The 22,999-nt window shown below is 45.7% G+C and overlaps 1 protein-coding gene across 1 annotated transcript; it reads right to left on the reverse strand.

The window, feature by feature from the left end:
• Positions 1–21,611: 21,611 nt before the first annotated feature.
• On the reverse strand, positions 21,612–22,553 carry GSX2 (GS homeobox 2). Its single transcript, XM_048943208.1, has 2 exons — positions 22,070–22,553; positions 21,612–21,952 (listed from the first exon to the last, which is right to left on the reverse strand). Exons 1-2 carry the CDS (start codon positions 22,551–22,553, stop codon positions 21,612–21,614), a joined length of 825 nt encoding a protein of 274 aa, XP_048799165.1.
• Positions 22,554–22,999: the final 446 nt, after the last annotated feature.

The raw sequence follows: 22,999 nt of genomic DNA on the forward strand, positions 1-22,999 counted from the left end.
TGTTCCAGTGCTCTGTCACCCTTACCAGAAAGAAGTTCTTTCACATGTTAGTATGGAACTTCCTATGTTCAAGTTTTAGGCCATTACTCCTTTTCCTATTCCTATACACCACCAAGGAGAGCCTCATCCATTTGCCTCCCATCTCCCTTTAGATATTTATAAACATTAATCAGATGAATGAAACAAGTCAGCTGGTGTTTGGTGCTAGCTGTATTGGGAAAGAAAACCGAAGGCTTCACAGTGCAGTGAATTTACTGACGTAAAGGAAGGGGAACTGTTGAAATCCTTAAAGTTACAGCACCGTGTGAGTGTGGAGAGAAGGGGATCAAGAAGATGGGGGTGTTTTCCTTGAGGTCACAGTGATCAGTCACCATGTTTTTCACATTTGGAAAGCTGAAGTAAGGAAACAGAGAATCTCTAAGTATGTTATGCATAACAAGCTGTTATCTACAAGGGTCTGCTAGATGTCTCTGAGAAAAATCCATGTCCGAAAGGTGGGGTTCAAAGAAAAGTTTCTTTTGTTTTCATTTCACTCATTTGGTCTATGTTAAGAATACAACCGACAAGGCTTTGCTTTGGAAACACACGAAAAACAGAGCCAACTTTCCACTTCTAGCATCTCCTATTCACAAGGAATGTGCAGAAAACCTTGATATGATGCAAATTAAAATGGTTATGTCTTTGCCAGCCCTAAATTCCAGGAAGTGAAGCACACTGTCCTCATCTGCCATTCCAGCAACATTTGCTTTTGCTCTAGCCTAAGTACCAGACTGTTTCCTTCATCTCTAGGAGCTGACCGCCCTCTCAGATTCCTTGGCCTGTCACAGCAGAGCAGAGTGCTCTCCCCAGGCATTTTGTGCACTTGTGTGCCATCCAAACCCTGCCCATGGAGTCATAAAGGTGCCTCTGGGAGGAAAGTGTCTGGATCCCATGGAATAGGCTGGTGTCACAACACCCACATAGAGCCATCGCCCAGTGGGGACAGGAAATCCTATTGGAACTCATGCCAACACTCTAGGTCACAATAGGGCAGTGGGCTTATAAACAAGACTCAGAACCTTGTGAAATCCTTCCATGGTGCTATCAGTTATTGCTTTTTTCATTCCTTTTGATAGCATCTTCCATAGTACTACTTCCAATGCACAGGCAGTGGGCATTCCATCCCTCTAGCATGCATCCTCCCAGAAACGTATAGAAGCTCTCTTGTCTGGAGCAGATGTCTCCTGTGTAAATCTTAGTGCTCTGTGACACAATGAATGCGTTGCTATCAAATCCTGCTAGGTTTGCTTCTTGGTCCAGGCCATCCGTAGGGAAGGTAATGTTAAGTGATGCCAAGTGAGCAACTCTATAACCCACTCTGCCTACAGAGACAGAGCAGCTCTGTGCCTTATCCTTAGCACTGGGCAGTGGTATGAAGCTCCCATGCCCTGATACAGACTGAACAACGCATTCAGCGAGATGATCCATTTTGATGTTTCCTCCTGCTCAACACATGAGAGTGTTGCAGAGGAGAGACTGGCCGGACAGAATGACGGGATGATGCTCTCCCAGCATGCAGCATCAGCGACATCTGATGCTCTTCAAAGAGGTTATAGGCTGCATCTGGTGGAGATGCTGTCACGTAGAGGAAGGATGTGAATTGAGAGACTTGTGCAGAAGCCAGACAGCTATTAAAGTGTAGAGATTCTGATCCAGAGGAAAATAAGGTCAATTGAAACCTCACATTTAGTGGGATCCCTATGCCTGCTGTACACTGGCCATGCTGCTTTACCCTCATGTCACCACATTCTGCTGATAGTGATGTCCCAGAGTGCAGGACTATAGTGTAACAAGGAGTAAAGCATGTTGAAGTCTGTGGGGTTCCTCTTAGTTTCTACTGATGTCAGATTTAAAAGAAAATCACACACAAAAAAAAAGCTATAATATCCTAAATATTATACTAAATAATTTACTGAATGTTTTTTGAAGTTGCTGAGATATTTATGTAGTGAACAACCAACAACAGTACTCAGAGGTAGTGTAGTAGCTTTTAATCTTGAAAAAACAATTATACACAATAGCATATCTTGGCACATGAGTGAACTGAGGATTTTATAAGTATTTTGTCTAGAACTGTGCCTAGTATATAAAAGCCTTTCTGCTTGGCCATACCACCTGTGGCTGGGTTAATATCCATGTTCCCAAACAATCTACAAGGTAAATAAAGAACTTCAGTGCAGTGCATGCATGCATACATCACCTGATCTTAGAGGTCCCCTTTCTGCACAGCTGTGGAAGAAACTCAGGCAGTGAGTGCAGTTCGGCAGGAGGCTCCCATCCAACATCCCTCTATGGCTAAATGCTACAAAATCACTGCTCACATCGAGCCCCTTGGAGCTGCTCACAGAAATGGAAAAACTTCAACTAGCCAAAACAGATCACTCCTGGAAATTTTAAAAAGGCTTTAGTGGAAGTTTTAAGTTTTCTCCAAGAAATCTCTCTTTTTTTTTTTTTTTTTTGGTCAAAAATATGGGAACTCAAATCCTTAAAATAGAAAAACCTATTTTAAACACCCTCATCTTCTGCAATTCTTAATGAATTTCCTTTTCTCCATTTTTACCCAGGACATGCAGAAGAAAAAAAAGAAAAAAGGAAGAAAGAAAGGAGAATGGTAGAAGTCCCCTTTAAAGGTTGCCTGTCCCGCTAGCAATAGCTATGTGCTTGAGCTGTCCCTATTTACTCCTTTATGCAATGATGCAGCCTGCTGGCTTGCCATCAAGCTGTTGCAACAGCTGCCTCTTGTCATGCTCCCTCTGCCTGTCTTCTCTTAAGCTGAAGCATGTTCCCACTTGTTGGAATAGGAACAGAGGGAAATTAGGTCCAGAGAAAGCGCCAAGCTGTTCTGGGGACACAGGTGGGCCACATACTGGTTGCTACACTGAGACAGGTGTTCACATCTGTGACAGTAAGAGGTGGGTTTGGTCAATGTATGGGGTCCAAAGCTTCTCTAAGTAGTTTTGAAAACAGAACTCCTGCCCAGGGAGGTGGTGGAGTCTCCTTCTCTGGCGATGTTCAAGACCTGCCTGGATGCCTACCTGTGCGACCTGGTGTAGGGAACCTGCTTTGGCAGGGGGTTGGACTCGATGATCTCTGGAGGTCCCTTCCAATTCTGTGATTCTGTGATTCTGTAAAATGGTGAAATGCAGAAATAGACACAGCCCCTTTCCTGTTCCTCCCTCCACTGTCACCTCCTCATCTGGTTAAAGCTGAGGTGTAGGACAAGGGCTCAACAGTTAGGGACTGTAATCCCAAGTGATCCCAAAAGATTATCAAAAGAAAGGAAACTCTGGAAAAAGAAGAATGAACAACAACAATAACAAAGTACCTTAATTTCCTTACAGTACAGAAAGGTGCACAGCATGCTGCCTCAAGAAAATGGGATATGCAGTATTTCCAGTAAATCAGATAAGTCATACCAGAAAAACTTAGAAGAATGTGACTATACCAGAAACTTAAGTTGATTTTTATTTTATTTGACAGCCACTTTGAACAGAAATCAGCATTTTGGAAAGATCTTTCATTTCCTATGCTTGTATCAAGGGGATTTGGAGGTGCAGAGGTTGGTGAAGGATGTGGGTGTGGTGCTATAGATCAACAAATTATATCATGGCATCAGATTTGCTTCATTATAAACTTTAATCACTATCGGCCTGTTATGATTCCTATCACAGAAAAACTTTAAAAAGAAAACCAAGTCCCAACAGCACAGTTTTGAAACATTATCTCTGGGATTTATTTTGAAATCTCTTTGAAATATTTTGGTCACACTATATGCTTTCACTAGTTTGTTTTCCTAATCTGTGGGCTTTATATTCTAATAAGGGTCATTTTAGCAAAGAAAAATCTGAGTAGCAACCTCAGAGAAAAAATGCATGTACCCAGTCTGTGTAGTGTATTATACATTACCTGCCCCTTTGATGATGACGTATTTTGCAGGAACAGATATAATTTTAGTTGGTGGTGTAACCTTAGACTCTGATTTCAAGAATGCTACTGATTAATATGACCAGCCAGATTCCCATGAACTAGAGATGTTGTGCAGTGCTTCTGCACTGCCATGCCTTAGCACAGATCTTTTTCAGAACAGAAGGGCATTGCATCATTTCTGGGGCAATGTAGGTAACTTTGCAAGGCATCTCTTCTGGAGAAGGATTACCGTCACCCATTATTTCCTCCTCTGATTAATCCAAGAAGTGTCAAAAGCCAATTGATTGGCTGCAGAATGAATGAATGAGAAAAAAAAAAAAAAAGTAAAGAACATGGAGAAGTCACAGTGCAAAATTTTGCCATTCACAATAAGTCTCCCTACAACCCTGATGGAGTAGCAGTATTGAACGCCGGCATGCCAGGCTGGCAGCAGTCTTGTGTTTTTGTTTGTTTTTTTTTCAATTGGTTGGAAACAGAAATGCTGAGGAACTAATAGGCTGACTCCTGTTCTTACCCCTGCCACCAAAATGGTTCCAAAGAATGTTTATCAATCAGGTGATAGGCGCTTTATGTACAAAAATATAAATATAAATATATATTTAAAAAGAGAACTGTATGAGTCAGCTACATTCAGAAGTCAGTTATTATACCACTTTTCTGCACATGATGTCCAAGCATACTTTTTTCAGCAGCTTTCTTAATTTCTCTAGGCTTTCATTTAGATTTGTCCTGCATTTATTTGTTCGTTTCCAACAATTGCTTATTTACCTAATATTTTGTTATTTATTTTTTATGACAGTAAGATAGCAAGGCTGGGGCTCTATAGTGGTGGATGCTTTGCACACACACACACACACAGATGAACGGATTGTTGGATGGGTGGATTGCTGGATGGATTGATAGATGGATGGATGGATAGATAGAGCCTGCAGGTGGGGTCCCAGAGCCTGCAAACACATGCTCCCCTTGCTTCTGTCTCAGCCCTCGGGTCCCAGAAGAATTTAGTGGAGTTCAGGTCTGGTTCAGTCACCATGCAGAAATAAAGCTGCTCTGGCCCTTGTTTGGGATAAGGGCTGAGTGCTACCGAACAGAGATACTCTGGAGAAATGATTACTGCTGGCAGCAAAGCTGTTACCAGCAAGGTTGGAGAGGCTCAAATACAAAGTCAAAATGGAGAAATAAAGTTTTAGGGATGCCACTAAAGAGAAGCATAAATCACAGCAGGCAATAAATAAGGAAATTAATTGAAAGATTAATTATAAATTTTATAAGGAAAAGCACAAAAATTTTTAATACAGTAAGAGATTCTTCACCTATATTAGAAAGAGGGTCTCACTGAAAGATCCGAGGGCCCACTGGATCATGAGGGACGGAAGGGAATATTCAAAATAAATAAATTGCTGAGGAACTAAATAGTTTCCCTTCATCCACGTCTATCATCAGAAATGTGAAAATATGCCTGCACTGGACTTGCTTACTTCCTTTAAGAAATATGAGATCTTCTTGAAGATTAAAATGTCAGAAGAAATTAGAGTTTACAGGCAGTTAAGTTGCCAGTTCCAGATGTTGCCTATCTAAAAGCTGTAACCAAACTCAATATTAGAGGAACTGAGCAGCCAGCAACAACACACAGTCCCAAAAGTCTCTCAAAGACTTGGGCGATAAAGTGTATTAACACTGTTTGAAAGGCAGGAGGACTGGGACAGCAGCAAAAAGAGGAACTTAATGACAGGAGTTAGAGAAATTAGATAAAATCCATGATAAGAAAGTGCAAGGGCATATCACAGTGGACTGTTAGAAGTTTTGCTGTGGAAGAAGAAAGATTGTAGATTCACAGCATAACTTTGAGCTCCGAGATGTGTGAAGGCCAGAAGAGAAGGCAAACAGATAATAGGATTTCTTAGGGCAGGAATTTACAGCAGAGAAAGGAAAGAATAAAAGTCGTTGTGTGGAGAGAAAGTAATCTCTTCATCCTGATGTTTAATTGTCTTAAATAAAGGGAAAGAAGCAGTGGTGCTGCTGGTTCTTCAGTTGGCTTGTTGAAGTTCAGCATTCGGTCAGGATTTCCTCATTTGCTGAGTAGGTCATCAGAAAGTCTGGAGAAGGAGGCAAAAAACCAACAGGATTGAAACCAAGGCTGCAACCTGGTAACTCCACTGTGAGCTGGCACGCTTCTCTGAAAGCAGCTCAGAAGTATCAGCTTGTGAATCTTCCCTTCTCACCACACAACCTTTCAGAAGTTGGCTGGAGATGACAGCATATCACAGAATACCTTGGCTGTGTGCTGAATTGCCTTATTGCACCACCAGGAGTAAAGGGAAGATATTAAAGCAGGCATAGCTGGAAGCTATATTCTCGGAGTAATCTGGACCTCGTGTTGTTTATATCTGTAAAGTGATTAACCGTTGCACTCCTCTTTCAACACATCAGCCCTGTTTTATTCTAAAAATAATTCAGTAAAACTACATCTGTGGATATTTCTTAGGTAATTCTGTATGTAGCTGCCATTATTACTTGCTTCGGGGCTTTCTCATTCTTCAGCACTCACATCTACATTGCTCCAAATAAGAGTATCTAGGGGCTGGTACTGTGCCAGTCTCCTCTCACTCATGTGTACTTGTTGCCCCTTGGTTGCTGAGAGACACAAAACCCAGATTTCTCCAAGGTGCTAGTAAGTATTTCCCTATGTTTGCTCAGACTCCCAGAGCAAATGCCACCCCTTCTCCGTGCATTTAGTTTCTTGTCTCTCCAATCTCCTCTTTCTCTACTGCATCCAGAAATCAAAATGTTTTGCCTTGGCCCGGGCTTTCTGCTCTCCACTGTTGTTTTTCTAATGCCGCAATGGAAATGTCCGCTTTTCTTTGCTCTAGCAGTCAGGCAGCTAAGTTTTTGTAAAGCTTTGGTGCTAGCAGAGGGATACTGGTTGACATCTGTGAGCGTGTGACTCTCCCCCCACAGGTGGCTCGTGGGGGTTCATGTGCTTTGAAGTTGAAGGACGATTTTCCTATTTCCAACCTCACAGTTCTGTGAGGGTTAGAAATAATTTCTGTCAACTGTGCCCTCAGTCTACATCGCACAGCTCCACTAACACCTCCATTAGAAAAGTACACTGACTAGCTGCAACAGTTTAAAGTGTTGCATGTTTCCTGTGGAGTGGCAAATTCCAGTGTGGACCAATGGAAAATGAGGTCTCTGTATCAGCACACTTGGAGGCAGGAGGGAATTAGAGTCTTTTCAATAATCAAAAATGTATAAAGTTAAGGCTCATTCAAAGTCTGAATCAAAACCCATTGAATCGGCTGGAACACTTCCAAGGGCTTCAGTCAGCTTTGGGCCAGTTCCAGGCTGTAGAAAATAAAAAGGTGAAATTTAGTATCCTGTGATATATGGGTGCACACTTTGGATGAAGTAATGATTTCATTTCAGACATCAGCTCTGTATGCCTTGTCAACTCTGAGGCTTTTTAGCCTGTTAAACAGTTCTAGCACAAGAGGTGTGAAGAAAACAAAGTAGACGCAGACACCAAGTGGTGGGGCACGATACAGGTCTCCCAGGGGCACTGCAGCCTGCACGCTGTTCTTCAGCTGCATGGCACTGTGCCCAGGCTAATAAGACCTGCTGAGCAGCAGAGCTTGTTAGCATCAGAGCAGCTTGGCCTTTATAGTTTCTCATCTCTTATGTTCCCATTTCTGTATGAAGACCGCGCCAGTTTCTATCTGCTGAGCTGTTTGTAGGGTTCTGATGTTTTCCACAGAATAGGTCAGCTTAGAAAGATTCTGTTCTTTGAAGTGACTAAGTTAACCTGGTCCATCTCTGCTGACTATGCAACATGAAGGGCTGACTATGTAAAGTGAAGTAGGAGCAGCTTCAGGTACAGATAGAAGCTCTGCACCAAATCCTGAGTATCTTATTCTAGCACTTTGTTGCTGCTCAATCTAACTCAGACATGATTTGAGTTACGTGGACATGGTTTCATGGGCATGGTGGTGATGGGCTGACAGTTGGACTAGATGATCATAGGAATCTTTCCCATCCTTGATGATTCCACGATTCTACAAAACTCTCAGGCAGAGGCGCTGCTCTTCTGCTCTGGAGGGGAGCTGCAGCTCAGGCTGACATCAGGAATGTGAGATTCATCCCAAAATCAATAAGCAGGTATCAAGTGCAAATGAAACAAAGAATAACTGAAGAATCCTTTACTGTCTTCTTTTGTTATTTGTTAACTTTTACAGAAGAGATAGTAAATGTAGAAGAGTCCATTGTTCCACCTGTTTCTGGCTTTAAAATTAAAATTTCCTTTCATCATGAACAAAGACAACAGCACATTTTTCCAGACTTTAGTTTATCATTCTCTCTCAAGACAGTTGATTATGTAAAAATAAAGGCTATGCATCATTTCTAGTGTTGTGCTTTCATAATATTAAAAGACAGCAATGGCAATTTCACCAAAAGGAGATGTAGTATGTGACATTTTCCCATCATACATTAAAACTGCTTTTAAAGTGAAGCAAATAGACACAATTTTCCAAATTATGCCAGGAGACTATAACTCTTCAGTACTCTGGAGGAATGGAAATAACAGTTGATTTTTTTACTGCAGAAAGCAGTATTACTCCAATAATGAATCATTTGAAACATTCACACGGCCTATTATAACAGTATTTTAAATCAAACTGTAAGGGAGTTAACCCCATAAATTTGAAAATGGGGTAAGCCATCTGGGAACTACACTGATGTCTTGATAGGCCAGATTCTGCACCACTGAAATCAAGGAATAGTTTTACTTTCCTGGGAAAAAAGGTATGAGGAATTTATGTTCTATACGTTTATCCTATTGTGTATCTATAGGCATGTGGATGTGTTCAGCATATTAAAATACAGTTTCCTTTCTGTTTAAAAAGTCATCAATCTCTCTTAACCATTCCAAGTTCTCCCATCATTCCTGCCTTGATTTCTCATGCACAGTGTAGGTTTCCCAAATGTGTTTGGGTTCTGGTACAGTAGTGTTTAGGAACAGGAAGCAAAGAATGCTAAGAAATCCCTCTGGTCTGGAAAACACACCAGTGGAGTAACTCTGGGGCACAATACAGAAACTTACAGAGGTGACCTTACCCTAGGGTCGACATAGATATAAAAAAGTAATGTCCTCAATAAAACTACACTTAGCATTTGATGCCGTGTGCCCTACTTCCATCTAGAAATGCTCTCTATCACATGGGAAGGTTCTTCCAGATAAAACCACACAGAAGTTAATGTGCAGTTAAAATATTATATTATTACAGTACTACCCCCTCTTTTTTTTTTCTCCTTATAAAGCTGTCAAAATAATATGGCAGTTATTAATCAAATCTCTTTGGTTTCATCCCAGTCCTGGCCACGTTGCCAAGGCTGCTCTTGATTCCTTGACAGGGAAAGCATAAAATCCCACCTACTCTTCCACCACACCTGCAGCCAAGCATGAGCTGCTCTATGAGCTTGCTCTGAAGCACATCTGTTAGACCCCCTTCTTCAAAATAAACCTCCTTTGAGAGGATACCATCCACTCTAAGGAATAATCTTTCCCAAAGAGAACCATAAAAATTCTTGAGCTGAGGTGGAGAAAGTGAGTTGGGGAAACACTTCACTACATACTTAACCTTTGAAGTGTGTACTGAATTTTCTAATTAAAAGCCTGGGTAGTTATCCAGCATACAGCCACAGTGATGAGAGACAAATCAACGAACATGAAGTACTACGAGCATCAATTTAGTCTTCCCTTATGATGTAAATTCTCTGCAAGATTTCTTGAGAGCCCTTGCACACCGTGCCTTCTGCTGAGCACAGCCTGCATCTGGACTACTGCAAAAGTGACAGGAGAGCATCTAACTGAGGGGAGGCAGAATTGGGTATGGAAAGTCAAATCAGAAAGTCTTCTGGTTCAAAGTCACATTGGATTGATTCCCAAGGGGAGGTCCTTGTAGACTGATGAGGGAAGTTAGCAACAGCAGCACCAAGTCTACTAATGTTTGACTTGAAACACTACAGAAAAATGTTTGTTTATAGTGGAATGTGTATATGATGTTTACCTCTCTCTTTTTTGAGTATTTCAAGGTGAAATCTCTATGCAGCATAGTGATCGTGTTTCTCAAAGAGTTTAAGTACGCTTCTGGGTATTCCAGGTGTTCTAGGCACCAAAAAATAATAATAACAATAATAATAATAATAAAAATTAAAAATAAAAGAAAGAAAGAAAAAAAAAAGAAAGAAAGAAAAAAAAGTTCCTTGACAATGTTTTATACTTGATTTCGTCACATAAATATACATATATAACTTACATATGTATATATATATATATATATATATATATACATTTGTAAGATAGGTGCAAATGCCTAGGCATACTTACAACGTTTTACGATCATTCTTTAGGGCAGAGGGGTCTTTCACGAGTCTCACATTTCTGTAGTCTGGGTAAATGTGAAAAAACAGGAAGCTCTGACACCTTGTAAAATATACAGCATAGCCAATTCGTGAGCTTTTGTTTCCTTCTGGCCAGGGAGGGATCCATATTGCCTTACTTCAGGCACACACTGTGGGTTATTTGTATATACAGGCTGGGTTACGGCCTATGGAAGAAGTGAGCTGAAGTGGACCTCAAACTGTATTTTGTATATTGTATTTCACTGTCCTTGAGTAGCCATGCTTTCAACAAAATTGTTCTCAAATGTGTGTTTTATTTTTTACTGTTTAATATATATTAAAAAAAAAAAAAAATCCATGTACATATTTCCACTAGAAAACAGACAAAACAAAGTAGATAGGAATGAAACTTTGTTAGTTTCTATATTTATAATTGTTTTTCGCTGGACATGGTGCCACATCATCTTCAGAACAAAGGCTGCAAGATTTCATCACAAATAACAGAGAAGTGGTTATCTGCTGAATGTGCATTAAGGCTTTCTGTGTTCCTGGATTCCAAAAACAATGATCTACTGATCACATGGGACAACCTCTGTGCACAGCAAGAATTTTCTCTCTGAGAGAATTTAGTAGAGTACGTTCACTTAATTGTTTGAAGAGCAGAAAAAAATCTTCAGTCTGAATAGGTTAAGCACTCGTGGAAAAATACATGTTTTAATGCATTGAAGAGGATCACAAGAACAGCTGACTTCTGTGCAACTGCAGTCCAGACTGTGCATGTGAAATGTTCTTATGTCAGTCAATGTTGCCTTAGGATGTGAGCTTGCAGCAAATGAAACCAAAAGAGATCTTTGTCACTGGTTTCAGATAACCATATTCATTTAGGGAACTTAGAGGAAGATGTGGAAGACTGGAAGACAGTGTTAAATCTGGAAGTGGCAATCTGTTAAATGCAGAAATGGAAACAGATCAAGGATACAGATAAACGCACAGCAAGCCTTCAGAACTGGGATGATCTTGAGCAGAGAGTAACACATCCAACAGCAGTTACAAAATGTGGCCTTTGGTCATCAGTCTGAACTGGTGCTCCTTCATTCCCCATCACCCAACATAAGAACTAAGCATGCTGATAGCTCTTCTCCAAGCATTGGGCCAGTGAAAGCTCTGACAAACACTTAACACTGGCTTAAGAAAATAAACAGAAAAAGGAAAGTGGTATATAATCTCCTGCATTGTTTTTATTGTTGGTTGCCCACAACAGTACTGAGGACATGCTCTGATAGCACTGATCTCTATGTCCTACAGGTATCTAAAAGCAGTGCAAACATCAGACTCTTCAAATTTGTATTCAAATATAAACCTCACAGAGAAGCCATTTTGGTTAGGCAAGAACTCGACAAGTCCAGACATTTTATAATCTGTGTATGGAAAACTATTTTTTCCCTAATGTTGTTGAAATGTGTGAGTGCATTACGATTTGTTCAAATGAACAGATGCATTTTCTTCGTTTTATTCCAAATCTATTCTTTTTCCTCAGAATACTGATAATAGATTTAAGATGAGGTCACTGACTGTACATACATGGTGGGTGGTTTTCCAATACCACACCAGCAGAAGGACAATAGCATCCTAAAAAAAGGAGCATTTTTTGTTTATGAAGCAGCAAGAAATATTGAAAAATGCAAATGAAATAAAATAGCTAACGCCTTTGGCATGGATAATTAAAACACATTTATAAAAGTATCTTTTGTGTTAGATGGAAAGCTTAATTCAACCCTAAATATGAAGCCATCACTCCCCCCCTCCCCCCCTCCCATTTCCTTATTTATAGTATTAATATTTCATTAAAACAATATGTGATACTTTATAAATTTAATCTGGGCATACTTTCCCCATAGTTATCTCTGGAATTTGTCTCTGTGTTTTTGCTAAATGGTACTTCATGCTAGGATTCCCAAAGTGTTTGGATTAGGTGCCAAGCACACCTACAGGAATCACATAGATTTTAATTCTAACAAGTTTGCCTTACAAATTTGGATGTGATACAGAAATACACCACAAAGACTTAGAGCATCACCTAATTGGAGAGCCTTGGCTCCCATCCTGCCCCTGCTCTCCCCCAGTACTGCTCCAGCACTGCTCCACCCTTGGCTTGGAGGCTCAGCAGCCCCCAAGCAGTCCCTGGGAGCCTTTCTGCACAGACCCATCTGACTCTCGCTGTCACTCATCCCTGGATCTGCGTCCCACTTCTCTTCCAGCTGGATGCAAAACAAGTGAGCTCTATCTGCAGCGCAACAAAACCTTCCCAGCTCTTTCCCAGGAGAGTGGGAAGTGGATAACAGCATGAAATGTTCCAGGCAAATATTACCATCCTGTTTCGCTTTCTAAAACAATTAAAGCAACATTTTCCCACTGTTTTCTGCTGCGGCTAATCAGTGTGTGTAAGCAGACTCCTGTTTACACACACGAATCCCATTTTGTATGTGCAAATGCACGCCTGCATGCAGACTGCATGGGTTGTTTGCTCATGGGTACAGTTGTTTGTCTGTGTACTAGCCAAGACACGCAGTTTGAAATATTTGTCTCTTGACTTTTTCTGCTGAAAATAAGCACAGAATATTTTAGACAGAAATCTGCTTGTTGAAGCACTCAAAGTGACCAGGATAGGCTGCTATGGCAAATGTGTTCTTAACCACCATGACATCACTTTTGTAATGCTATAGAACAGTATGAAGATGTTAACTGATCAGCATCGATGTAATTAAAGTGGAAGCTCCTGCTCCTCAAAGATGAATACCTATTCATTAATGCAGTGTTCCAGAGATGCGAGCATACAGTCAGTCCAGCAAAGAAACCAGCAAATTCCACAACATAAAGAGCCAAAGGGTGTTGGGACCACACAAGGGCACCTTGTTAAGGCTGTAAGGGGTTACCTTTGTGCCAGTCCCTTTCTCATTTACAATCATTGCGAATAGAATGGATTCATGTTGTGCCATTTTCTGTCCTGACTACAATCAGAATGAAGTTTTCAAATCCCTGTCTGCTCTTTAATTTGACTGTCACTCCCTTTCCCCTTTTATAGCTTGGCAGCAGAACAGTAAATTCGACAGAGAATCAGAATATCCCTTTTGGCGGGCAAGCTTTTGTTCTCCATTTGCCCTTACAAATCATGCCTTTTGCCCTCCCCACACCTTCCAGAGAGGCCTTACAGGGACCGGCTGCAGCTTCCCTGCCTGATACTGAGCGCTGACCTCCTGGCTGGCAGTGGTTTAGTCTCTCCATTAGGTGGCATTCGCTCCGGTTCCCTCTTGCACATCACACAGCCCCCAGCAGCAGCCTGGCGCCCCCCTCGCCCCGCTCCTGCATGGCTCCCACCTCCAGTGCTGCGAGTTCTGCAGGCCTGCCAGCGTTCCCTGCCAAAACTTTGCAACAATTTGCAAATATACACGTTTTGTGTGTGTGTGTGAATAATCTTTTAAAGCACACCATTTTCTGCGAGCTACTTTCAGTGCATAGAAAGAACAGTGCGTGTACTTCTGTGTTTAACTGAAAATGTGTACAAAGCCAACCAATTAACTATAAACCAGTGTCCAACATTATTCTGCTTGCTTCAAAGGGGAAAGATGTCAGAAGGTAAGAGGGAAGCAAGTCCTTCCTTATCTCTTTCCTTAATGAATCCTGAAACGGCAAGGGGAAAAAAAGCAAACCATTCAAAACTTTTTTTTCTTTTTTTCTTTTTTCTTTTTTTTTTTTTTTTCTTGAAAAATGCAGTTGGGTTCTTTACAGTAAAAAGATGTGGCAGAAAATCCAGGGTATAATGCTGTCAGCTTTCTTCTGAGAGAAAAGGGAAAGGGAAAGGGAAAGGGGAAGGGAAAGGGGAAGGGGAAGGGGAAGGGAAAGGGAAAGGGAAAGGGAAAGGGAAAGGGAAAGGGAAAAAAAATAAAAAAAAAATAAAAAAAAAAAAAAGGAAAAAGAAAGAGAAAAAGGAAAAGAAAGAGAAAAAGGAAAAAGGAAAAAGGTAAAAGGAAAAAGGAAAAAGGAAAAAGGAAAAAGGAAAAAGGAAAAAGGAAAGCACATTAAAAAGAACATAGGATCATAGATACACCTATATTTTTCCTTCCTGCAAAAGATGATCCAGGAGTTTCCCAGGTCCCTGCATAATAAATAGGAATGGGAGATGTGAGGTGTACAGACACCCTGGTGAGGACTGCTTTCTGTCCCAGCACTGGGGAGGCTGAATCTGAATGCTGCAAATGAATGTAAAACAGAAATAACTTTCAAATATTTGTTTCTCATGTTGACTTTTGAAACAGAAATTACTGCCTAATTTTGAGGATGGGATTTCTTCATACGCCCTTGGGTTTGCCTAGGGGGAGAAATGCGGACACAAGGAAAAAACAGTAGAATCCTTCCACTTCCATTCAGAGTTACAGGAAGAGCTCAGCACAAAGTTAAGAGGGGAAAAAACAATTGTGAAAACAACATGTCTGTGCTGCCCTTTGCTCTGAATACACACTGTTTACTTTCTCCTCTTCCTGAGGCTTTATGGAAGCTTTTTCTCTGCAGGTCAGATCCCCAGCTGTAAAAGGACCCCAGGACTGTCATTCTAGGCACAGCACAGTGCTGCTGATACTGCTACTGATACCCAACATCTGCAGCACTCTTCCTGCAAGAAATGCCTCCTACAAAGGCTGCAATTGCACTGACGATTTTTAAAAAGATTTCAACTTTGATCCAGCAACTCTGGGAGTGCAGCTTCTGCCAGCAGCTGTAATACTGCATTTTCCAGGGAGATGAAGTGGATGAGAGCAGTCTGCCAGTCCCTCCATCTGTCTCTCAGACTTGTCCCATCTACTCAGCTCAGCAGTTCTGGGGTCCATGAGCCATGTCGGTCAGGAAAAGAGCAGAGGTCTGAAGGATATGCTCACACCCTATCCTCCCTGCAGAGGCAGAGCTGTAAACAGGATGACCTGGTTGCACCCTCTGCTTTCTTGTGCTTCTCGGGAAATGGGATGAAGACAAGGGCACAAGTTTTGGTATGAAATAGAGGAGTAAAGGAGGGGACAGGCCGCAGAACAAGAGATGGGCAATGGCAGGAGGCAAATGCCACCTTTTTAACTAGATGATCTTTGAGATCCCCTCCAGCCCAAGCTGTTCTGTATGATTCTATCTTTTCCAGCAACTCTGCTGTCTTCTTTCATGACCCTCCAGCACAAACAAGGCTGATACACACCAGCCTGGCAGCCTAAGTTTCTTGCAGTTCACTTTCACAGGATTTCCCTCAAAATTAAAAGCAGCACATTCCCCTCTGTTTGCATGGCAGTACCTTCAGGATGAGGAGCTCCAATGCTGCTGTTCTCAGCCCAGCAGCATCCATGCAAACACCAAGCTCAACTCCTCGTAGGGCCATATGGGGATGCATCTGCTCCCCTGTGCATTCTGTTGGCATTTGCCACACAGGCACACTCCAAGCATTGAAATAACTCCCTCAGTCTTGCTCATGAGTATTCAAAGAACTTGAAGCCACAAATCAAGGCTCTCAAAGAACTCAGTGTCTGGTTTAGGAAAATTCGAAACTTTCTGTGCACTCATTCACTCACATTTAACAGCAATTGTGAAAGGGAAAAAAATGCTCTGACAACTTCACTGCAATTTGACAACTCTCACTGAAAACCCAGTGGGCTGAACTGCCACAATCTATTACATCACATATTGCCTAAGCCCACTCAGTCTTGCAGTAATTACAGAAGATAAATCTGGCTGTGAAAATGGCTTTTTATCAGGAGGAAACTTGATGATAGACATAACAAAATGCCTCCTGTCTTATGACCTTTCCTTAATGGCATTTTGATACAATGATTTTTGAGATCATATCTTTTACCTGTGAAAGACTGGTAGGTACTGATACCTGGAAAAAATAGGAACTTCTGTTTGCTTCCCTTTATCTCATTACAATCCCCTTAGAGGTACTGAGGTGTCTGCACAAGCAGAATCGACTTATGATCAGAGTTCCCCTGTACTCACCGAAGTCACTCATGCGTCTAAAAATTCCATGGTGTCTTTACTATGATTGTCAGCTTAATGAAAGCCAGTGCAGGATCCTTGTCTATTCATTCCAGAATATGTAGGCTAGGCTGAGTCTTCTAGGGAGCTGAACTACAAACACCTCCCTTGCTGTACTTGGATTGGAGGTGAGGTTTTCTGTAGCCATACTGAGAGTCTGAAGCTGAGAATGCTCCAATACTGCTCTGCAGAATGGAATAACAGTGATAGGTTAGTTAAAAGCTGACTATACTGGTGAATAGCTAGAGCGACAAACTTTAGTTCAAAGGTTTCTTAGCTCAAAGCAACCTGCATCAACTGCATATGTGGTTGGCCAATTCTGGCCTATGCTTCACACTGTTTGAGAAGGTCAGGAGCACTTGTAGCATGAAAACACCGTTGATTTGATCCGTTGCTGCCTCCTTCTACTGAGTGCTCCTTCCTCTGTGGACTGTTGCTGGTAAAATACACGAGTTTTGGCTGGTGGGTGTCATTTACCTATAGCCGAGTAGGACTGGGGCTGTGCCATCAGATATTCAACAAATAACAGAAGCCGGCACACGCACGTCAGCTAACCCACCTAAACACATTTCCAGCCCATACCTACGTTTGTTGTTGGTTTTGTTGTTATTGTTGCGTTGTTGTTGGCTTTTTTTTTTTTCCACCTCCCCTTCGCATAATTAATATATTCGCGTTTCCTCCCACTCTCCCAATGGGCTACCAGCTGCAGCGCTCCTGAATAGCGAGCTTAATTGTGCTTTGTCATGCAGAGTACCTCTCTTTTCTATAGCAGGTTCCAAAGGGGCCCCAGCGGAGGTGGCGGCGGGCGGGCGGCCCCGCACCGCTCAGGTAGCGCCCGCGGGGGGACCGATCCCAGCCCAGCAGCCTCTCCGCTGTCCCACACGGGGTGATATATGTGGGACCCCGCGGGCGGGTTTCGTAGCAAAGAGAGGAGATGGGAGCTAATGGCAGAGTCCGGGATAGGAAGAGATTGGCCGTTATAGGCTAATCATACGTCATACCGGCTGTATAAACAGAGTGGAGTGTGGGCTGTGGATATTCACTGCGAATTACGGCTAATTATTATTTGGATAGCGAGATTTGGATACCGCTGCCTCTGCTTGCTGACCGGCACCTCTGTCTTCACAGTATCTCTCTCCCCCTCTTGTCTCTTGTTTTGACAGTTTGAATGCGGGTCTATGAGACATAGAAAGCCAATAAAATTCTCATTTCATCGTTAATCTGATTCCGTCGCGGTGTGGGTTGTTACCCTCACACCTGCGTGGCAGGGTGTAATTCCATTAATAATAATAATAATAAAATCAACATATTCATTGCATGTCTTTTCCCCGATGATATATTGTGAGCAGTGTGAGTTAAAAAGAGCCATTTATTCTCACCGTGAATGAGTCTGCCGGGAGCCGAAGACTTCACCTGCCTCCTCCGTCAATTAGGAATGTATCGAAAATTCTACCAGAAAACGAGTTAAATTAACCGTTGGCTAATTTCCTTGTGTCCCTCCTCCGTAATCCCCCCTTTTCAGCTTGCCCCAGAAATTACCACATGTTGCAAGGTTCAAATAGCGCCTAATGAAACAGTGACTAAATGGTTCGCTCAAACTCACAGCGAAGCCCTTTCGCTGTGCCTTCAAAGCCTGTGGGGCTGCAGCGGTCGGGGGTCCCTGTCTTAGGAAAGAGGAGGGGAAGAAGAAAAAAAAAAAAAAAAGAAAGAAAGAAAGAAAGAAGAAATGCTCGGTTTTGGCAGAGAACCCTGCCCGGCCGCACAGCCCTCCCGCCCCGCCGCACACGGACGGGAGATTGGGACTGGCGGAGGCGTCTCGGGAGGCGCCCTGGGGACACGGGGACAGGGGGACGTGGGGAGCCGGGGGCTCGGGGACAGAGGGACATGGGGACAAGCGGACACGAGGGACGGGAAGCGCCGGGGGCTTCCCGGAGCCGCGAGGGCTGTGCGGGCGCTGTTTGCACTGATGGTCCTCTCATATACTGCAAACCTCGGTTTTTATAGAGGTCACTCGGTCTGGGGACGGAAAGCGAAGCGAGCCCCGGAGCGAGAAAATAAGTCCCGGGCGGAGTTTCGCCCCGCGGCGAGGGGCTGCGGTCACTGCCCGAAGCTGTCGCACCGACGTGTCATCTGCTGAAAGTCGGTGAATTCCCTGAAGGGAGCGGAGTCACTTCTGTGAAGCGGTGAGGCTAATACAAAGTCATCAAAGCACTATGGTTCTTGTCTTTAAGTGACAACTCCCTTTATGGGACTGCTTGAAATACGCCTCCCGCTTTTCAATGTCCCTCTATCCATCTTTGTCTGCTCTTCAGAAAAGCAGACAATATACAGCAAAGCCTGGCGAGCTCCCCACGCTCTGGCTTGGGCAGTGCCAACGTTAGCCTTGAAATTGTCACTCCTTCATTAATCTGCAAGCAGTCCTTTTGCCAGAGCGCGCAGCACACGCTGCCGGTCCCTTTGGGTTCGCCTGCAGCATCTTATGCCTAAGGAGGGATGCTTCGGGCCGTATCATAATGCGGGGCTGTCACCCGCGGCAAGAGCTCTCTCCGGCTCCTCGGGCCCCGGAGAAGGGTGGTGCAGCGTTTCCTCCCCAGGGCGAAGCGCCCGCTTTCTCCCCGTGGCGCTCCGCTCCGCCCGGTGCCCGTCGGGTCACCGCCCGTATTCGGGGCACCGGGACGCGGCCGGCGGCTGTCCCCGGCGGTGCTGCTGAGCCGCGCGGTGCCGGTGCCGCTGCGGCAGCGGCCGTGTGCGTGTCGCTGAGCCTTCCTTCCGTCGCGGGCTCCTAAAGAGTGGTTGATGGATTGCTCCCGCGGGAGCGCTAAATCCGGCCGCGTTTGCAGCTCCTCCAAACACCGCCGTGACAAGTGCCAAAGTAAGAGGGCAGAGTTTGCTGTTCGTTCACCGCGGTTGCAGCGAGTATAGAATAGCACGAAATCAAGGAAGGAAAAACCTGCTGTCTGAGTTCTGTCCTACGGCCCTTCAGCCATCCCCACAGCTCCTGCATCCCCTCTGCTGCTGTCCCTGCTTTCGGGCTGCCCTGGCAACGCTGTTTCCCTTTGTCACGGCCTTTCAGGATGCGTCAGGGCACACCTATAGCTCTGTTCCTGTATGGGAATGGGGAGAGCTCTTCTCACATCCGATGCTCACTATGAAATCAAACAAGTCTGGTGATGGCAGCAGCTGCCTCAGTGGCACAGCTTGCACACTGAGTGTAGGTCACTGTTTCCTTTCAGTCCTTGAACAGCACACATTACCATTCACACTGCAGGTAAGAGAAGCTCATTTCTTTTCCTTCTCATTTTTAAGAAATTGTCAAATACTTCAAGGTAGTATTCCCACATCTCTGGTGCTGAACACCTACTTGTTCCCTGAATTACTTCCGCAGAACTGCACTGAGGACAGACATGCACACAAGCAGCACCCCTGCAGCTCCAGTGACAGCATCATCCTGATGTAGAAGGGTGCAGTGATCCTCAGGTCTGGAGCTCCTTCTGCTTTGGAACAACGGTGACACTACTGTGATACCCACGGTGTCAGTTTCTCCTGTCACAGCTTCCAGGTGGGGAAGGCTCAGTGTGACTTTAGGAGCCAGGAGGTCCTCTGTGAGGAAATTATAAGGGCTATGAGAGGACACAGTTGGAATAGATGGTCTAAAATGTTTTTTTCCAGATTAATGATGTTACAGTTCTATGACATAAGGGAATGGCCTGGGCAGTGAAGGGAAAGCCTCTGGGGAAACAGTGTGCCCCCCCGTTCAAGCTGGGTGCCGACCTCTGAGAAGGCCCTCATCTTGAAACACTGGATTGAGGTTCTGCACTTATTTCCCAATCCCAGGCTGGTTGCCAACCTTCCCGGAAGGATCACAGTGCTATCCCAGACCCCTCAGTTGGCACAGACTGTGAGCAGTACACCCTGGGCCCTCTCCTCCTGCCCTCAGCAGCTACACCCTGCACTGGGCAGTTCCTGCTGAGCTGTGTGAGGTCTTGTTCCTCGTTTTCTGATTAAAAGCAAGGCAAGCACTTGGAATTGGAGCTTTGAGCTGAACTTTTGAGGTTATGAATCAAGCACAGAAAGTGTTTGGGGTATTATTTTCCTAAAGGCTCTGCACTGGATTCAGGGGCTGAAGTCAGAAGTATAGATGGAGTCAGTGGAAAAGCCACACTGGGAAAGGACTGGGAAAGGTGCGAGTGGGGAACAGCACAGCAGGAGAGAGGCACACACATCCTCCAGGACAAGAGGAACCAAGAAAAAGTTATAAAGAGGCACGGCTGGGACCGAGCAGCTCTCCTTTCCACAGAAAAAGAAGTTAAAAAAAATGTTCTTTTAAATAATCTGATCTCTGATTGTCACCACCCAGCTGAGCACGGGATAAAAGTAGAGAGGTCGCTGTGTGCATGCAGCCCCTTCGAGAGGCTGAAACTGAGGGCAGAAACTGAGTATCCCGGCGCACAGCCCCACGCCGGCACCGGCGGACTCGGGACAGCGGCAGCTGTCTGCCCCGGACCCTGTTTCCCTTCCCTGACGGCAGAGAGCTGTGGTCGGTTTCGGGCCGTGCTTTCCCGGCCTCGTTCGTATACTCGGCTCCACCCTGTTGCCAGAGCCCCCACCCCGCCCCGCCCGAGCCGTTGGTGGCAAAGAGCCGCTCGGCTGCTGGCGGCGGAGCTCAGCTGGGTTATAGCGGAATTGGGGCACACGGAGCCGCGCTGTCCCTGCGCCCAGAAGCGCACACTGCCCCGGCCGCTACTGCGCCTTCGCCCGGGCAAAAGAAATAAAGAATAGGAAGAGGAAGAAGAAATTCTCATCCGATCTCATTTATTTAAATAAATATAAATAGAACTTTTATATAAAACTATTCACAAACAAACCGACGGCCCGAACCCAAGCGACTGGTGCTTTACTGCCTTCCTTATTCACTTTCAGAAAGTTCGTCCAGGAGGTTCTCAGCCTACGAGTTCTTTTAAGGTTTTAAAGTCTCGGCTTTCTGTCCGAAATAATTCGGGCGGCTTTTTCTTCCTTCAAACCGCTCTGGGGAGAGGCGGGGAGGAACCCCCTGGCCGGGTCCGCGCTCCGAGCTGGGCGGGACAGGTGCCCGTCCCAGGGTCTGCACACAGCGCCGTGGCTGACCGCACCAACAGCCTCTGCCCGCGGGCTCCGACGGCGGTGCTCGAGGTGCCCCCGACGGTTCAAAGCGGGGAGATCTCCTTCTCCTCGGTGGCCGAGGATGGGGACAGGGACTCCTCGTCCTCTGACCTGGGGAAGTGGCCCTGGCCCGTGCTGCACTTGCAGCCGCCGTGAGAGCTCCGCGGGGCGCCTTTGCCCTCCTTCTTGTGCTTGACGCGGCGGTTCTGGAACCAGATCTTCACCTGCTTCTCGGAGAGGTTCAGGTACGTGGCTATCTCGATGCGGCGCAGCCGGGACAGGTACATGTTGGACGAGAACTCCCGCTCTAGCTCCAGGAGCTGCGTGCTGGTGAACGCCGTCCGCATCCTCTTCCCGTTCTGGATCTGGCTGGAATCGGACCCTCCTTGGGAGGCAAGCGACAAGTTAAGCGGGACGAGGGAAAGGAAAAAAAGAGAGAAGAAGGACACCCGAGGAAGGAAACCCGCCTCAGCCTCCCCGACTCCCGGCCGCGGGCTCCTACCCATGCCGAGGCAGTGGAACCTCCGCGGGTCGCTGACGCTGTACGCGGTGGCCGCGCAAGCGGGAGGGTGATGCGGCGGGTGCCCCAGGGCGGCGGCGGGCACGGCGGGCGGCGGGGGCTGCGGAGGAGGGGCGACGGGGCTGCCCCGCGGGCAGCACTGGGCCTCGCCGGCGGCGGCGGCTGCGGCGGGGGGAAACTGGCCCTTGAGCAGCGGGATGGCCCCGCCGCCACCGCCGCCGCCGCCACCGCCGCCCCCCCCGCGGGAGGAGTGCAGGTGAGAGGTGACACAGAGCGGGCAGACGCAGAAGGCCCCGCTCTTGCGGGACGGGCATCCCGGGCCCGCCACCGACATGACGAGGGGGGACGGCACGCCGAGGGGGATGAAGAAGTCCTGGCCGTGGTGGTGGTGGTGCTCGGGCAGGGCCGGCAGCGGCCTCGAGGAGTCCTTGATGATTAAGGAGTCCACATAGAAGGAGCGCGACATCGCGGCGGGCTGCGCTGCTGCCGACCGGGCTGCCACTGAAGTCCTGGCGAGGCGAGAAGGTGCTTATGTTGGAGAGGCGAACAAAAGGGTCCCCGGAGAGGGCTGGTCTTAAAGTCCCCCCGCCTGGATCCCCTGCGCTGAGGGTTTTATATCAACTATTTAAACACGTGATGGCTGAAAGCCTCTCGGACCTAAATCTGCCCAGCTTCTCAGGCCGGCGGGAGAGGCGGCGAGAGGAGGGGGAGGGGAGGGGGGCACCAAGTGTGCGCGCGTGCTTTTTCGCTGCCCGATGGCTTCAGTCTTCGCCTTCGTCCCAGACAAATTGTGAGAGCGTGGGAGCCGGGGGAGGGGGGGGGGAAGGGGGAGGGGTGAGGAGCGGAGCGGTGACCTCGCATCCGTCCAGCAGCAGAGCCGGAGGGGAGATAAACTTGCGTGAAACATTGTGC

The sequence above is a fragment of the Lagopus muta genome, chromosome 4, assembly GCF_023343835.1.
Source record: "Lagopus muta isolate bLagMut1 chromosome 4, bLagMut1 primary, whole genome shotgun sequence".
NCBI lineage: Eukaryota > Metazoa > Chordata > Aves > Galliformes > Phasianidae > Lagopus > Lagopus muta.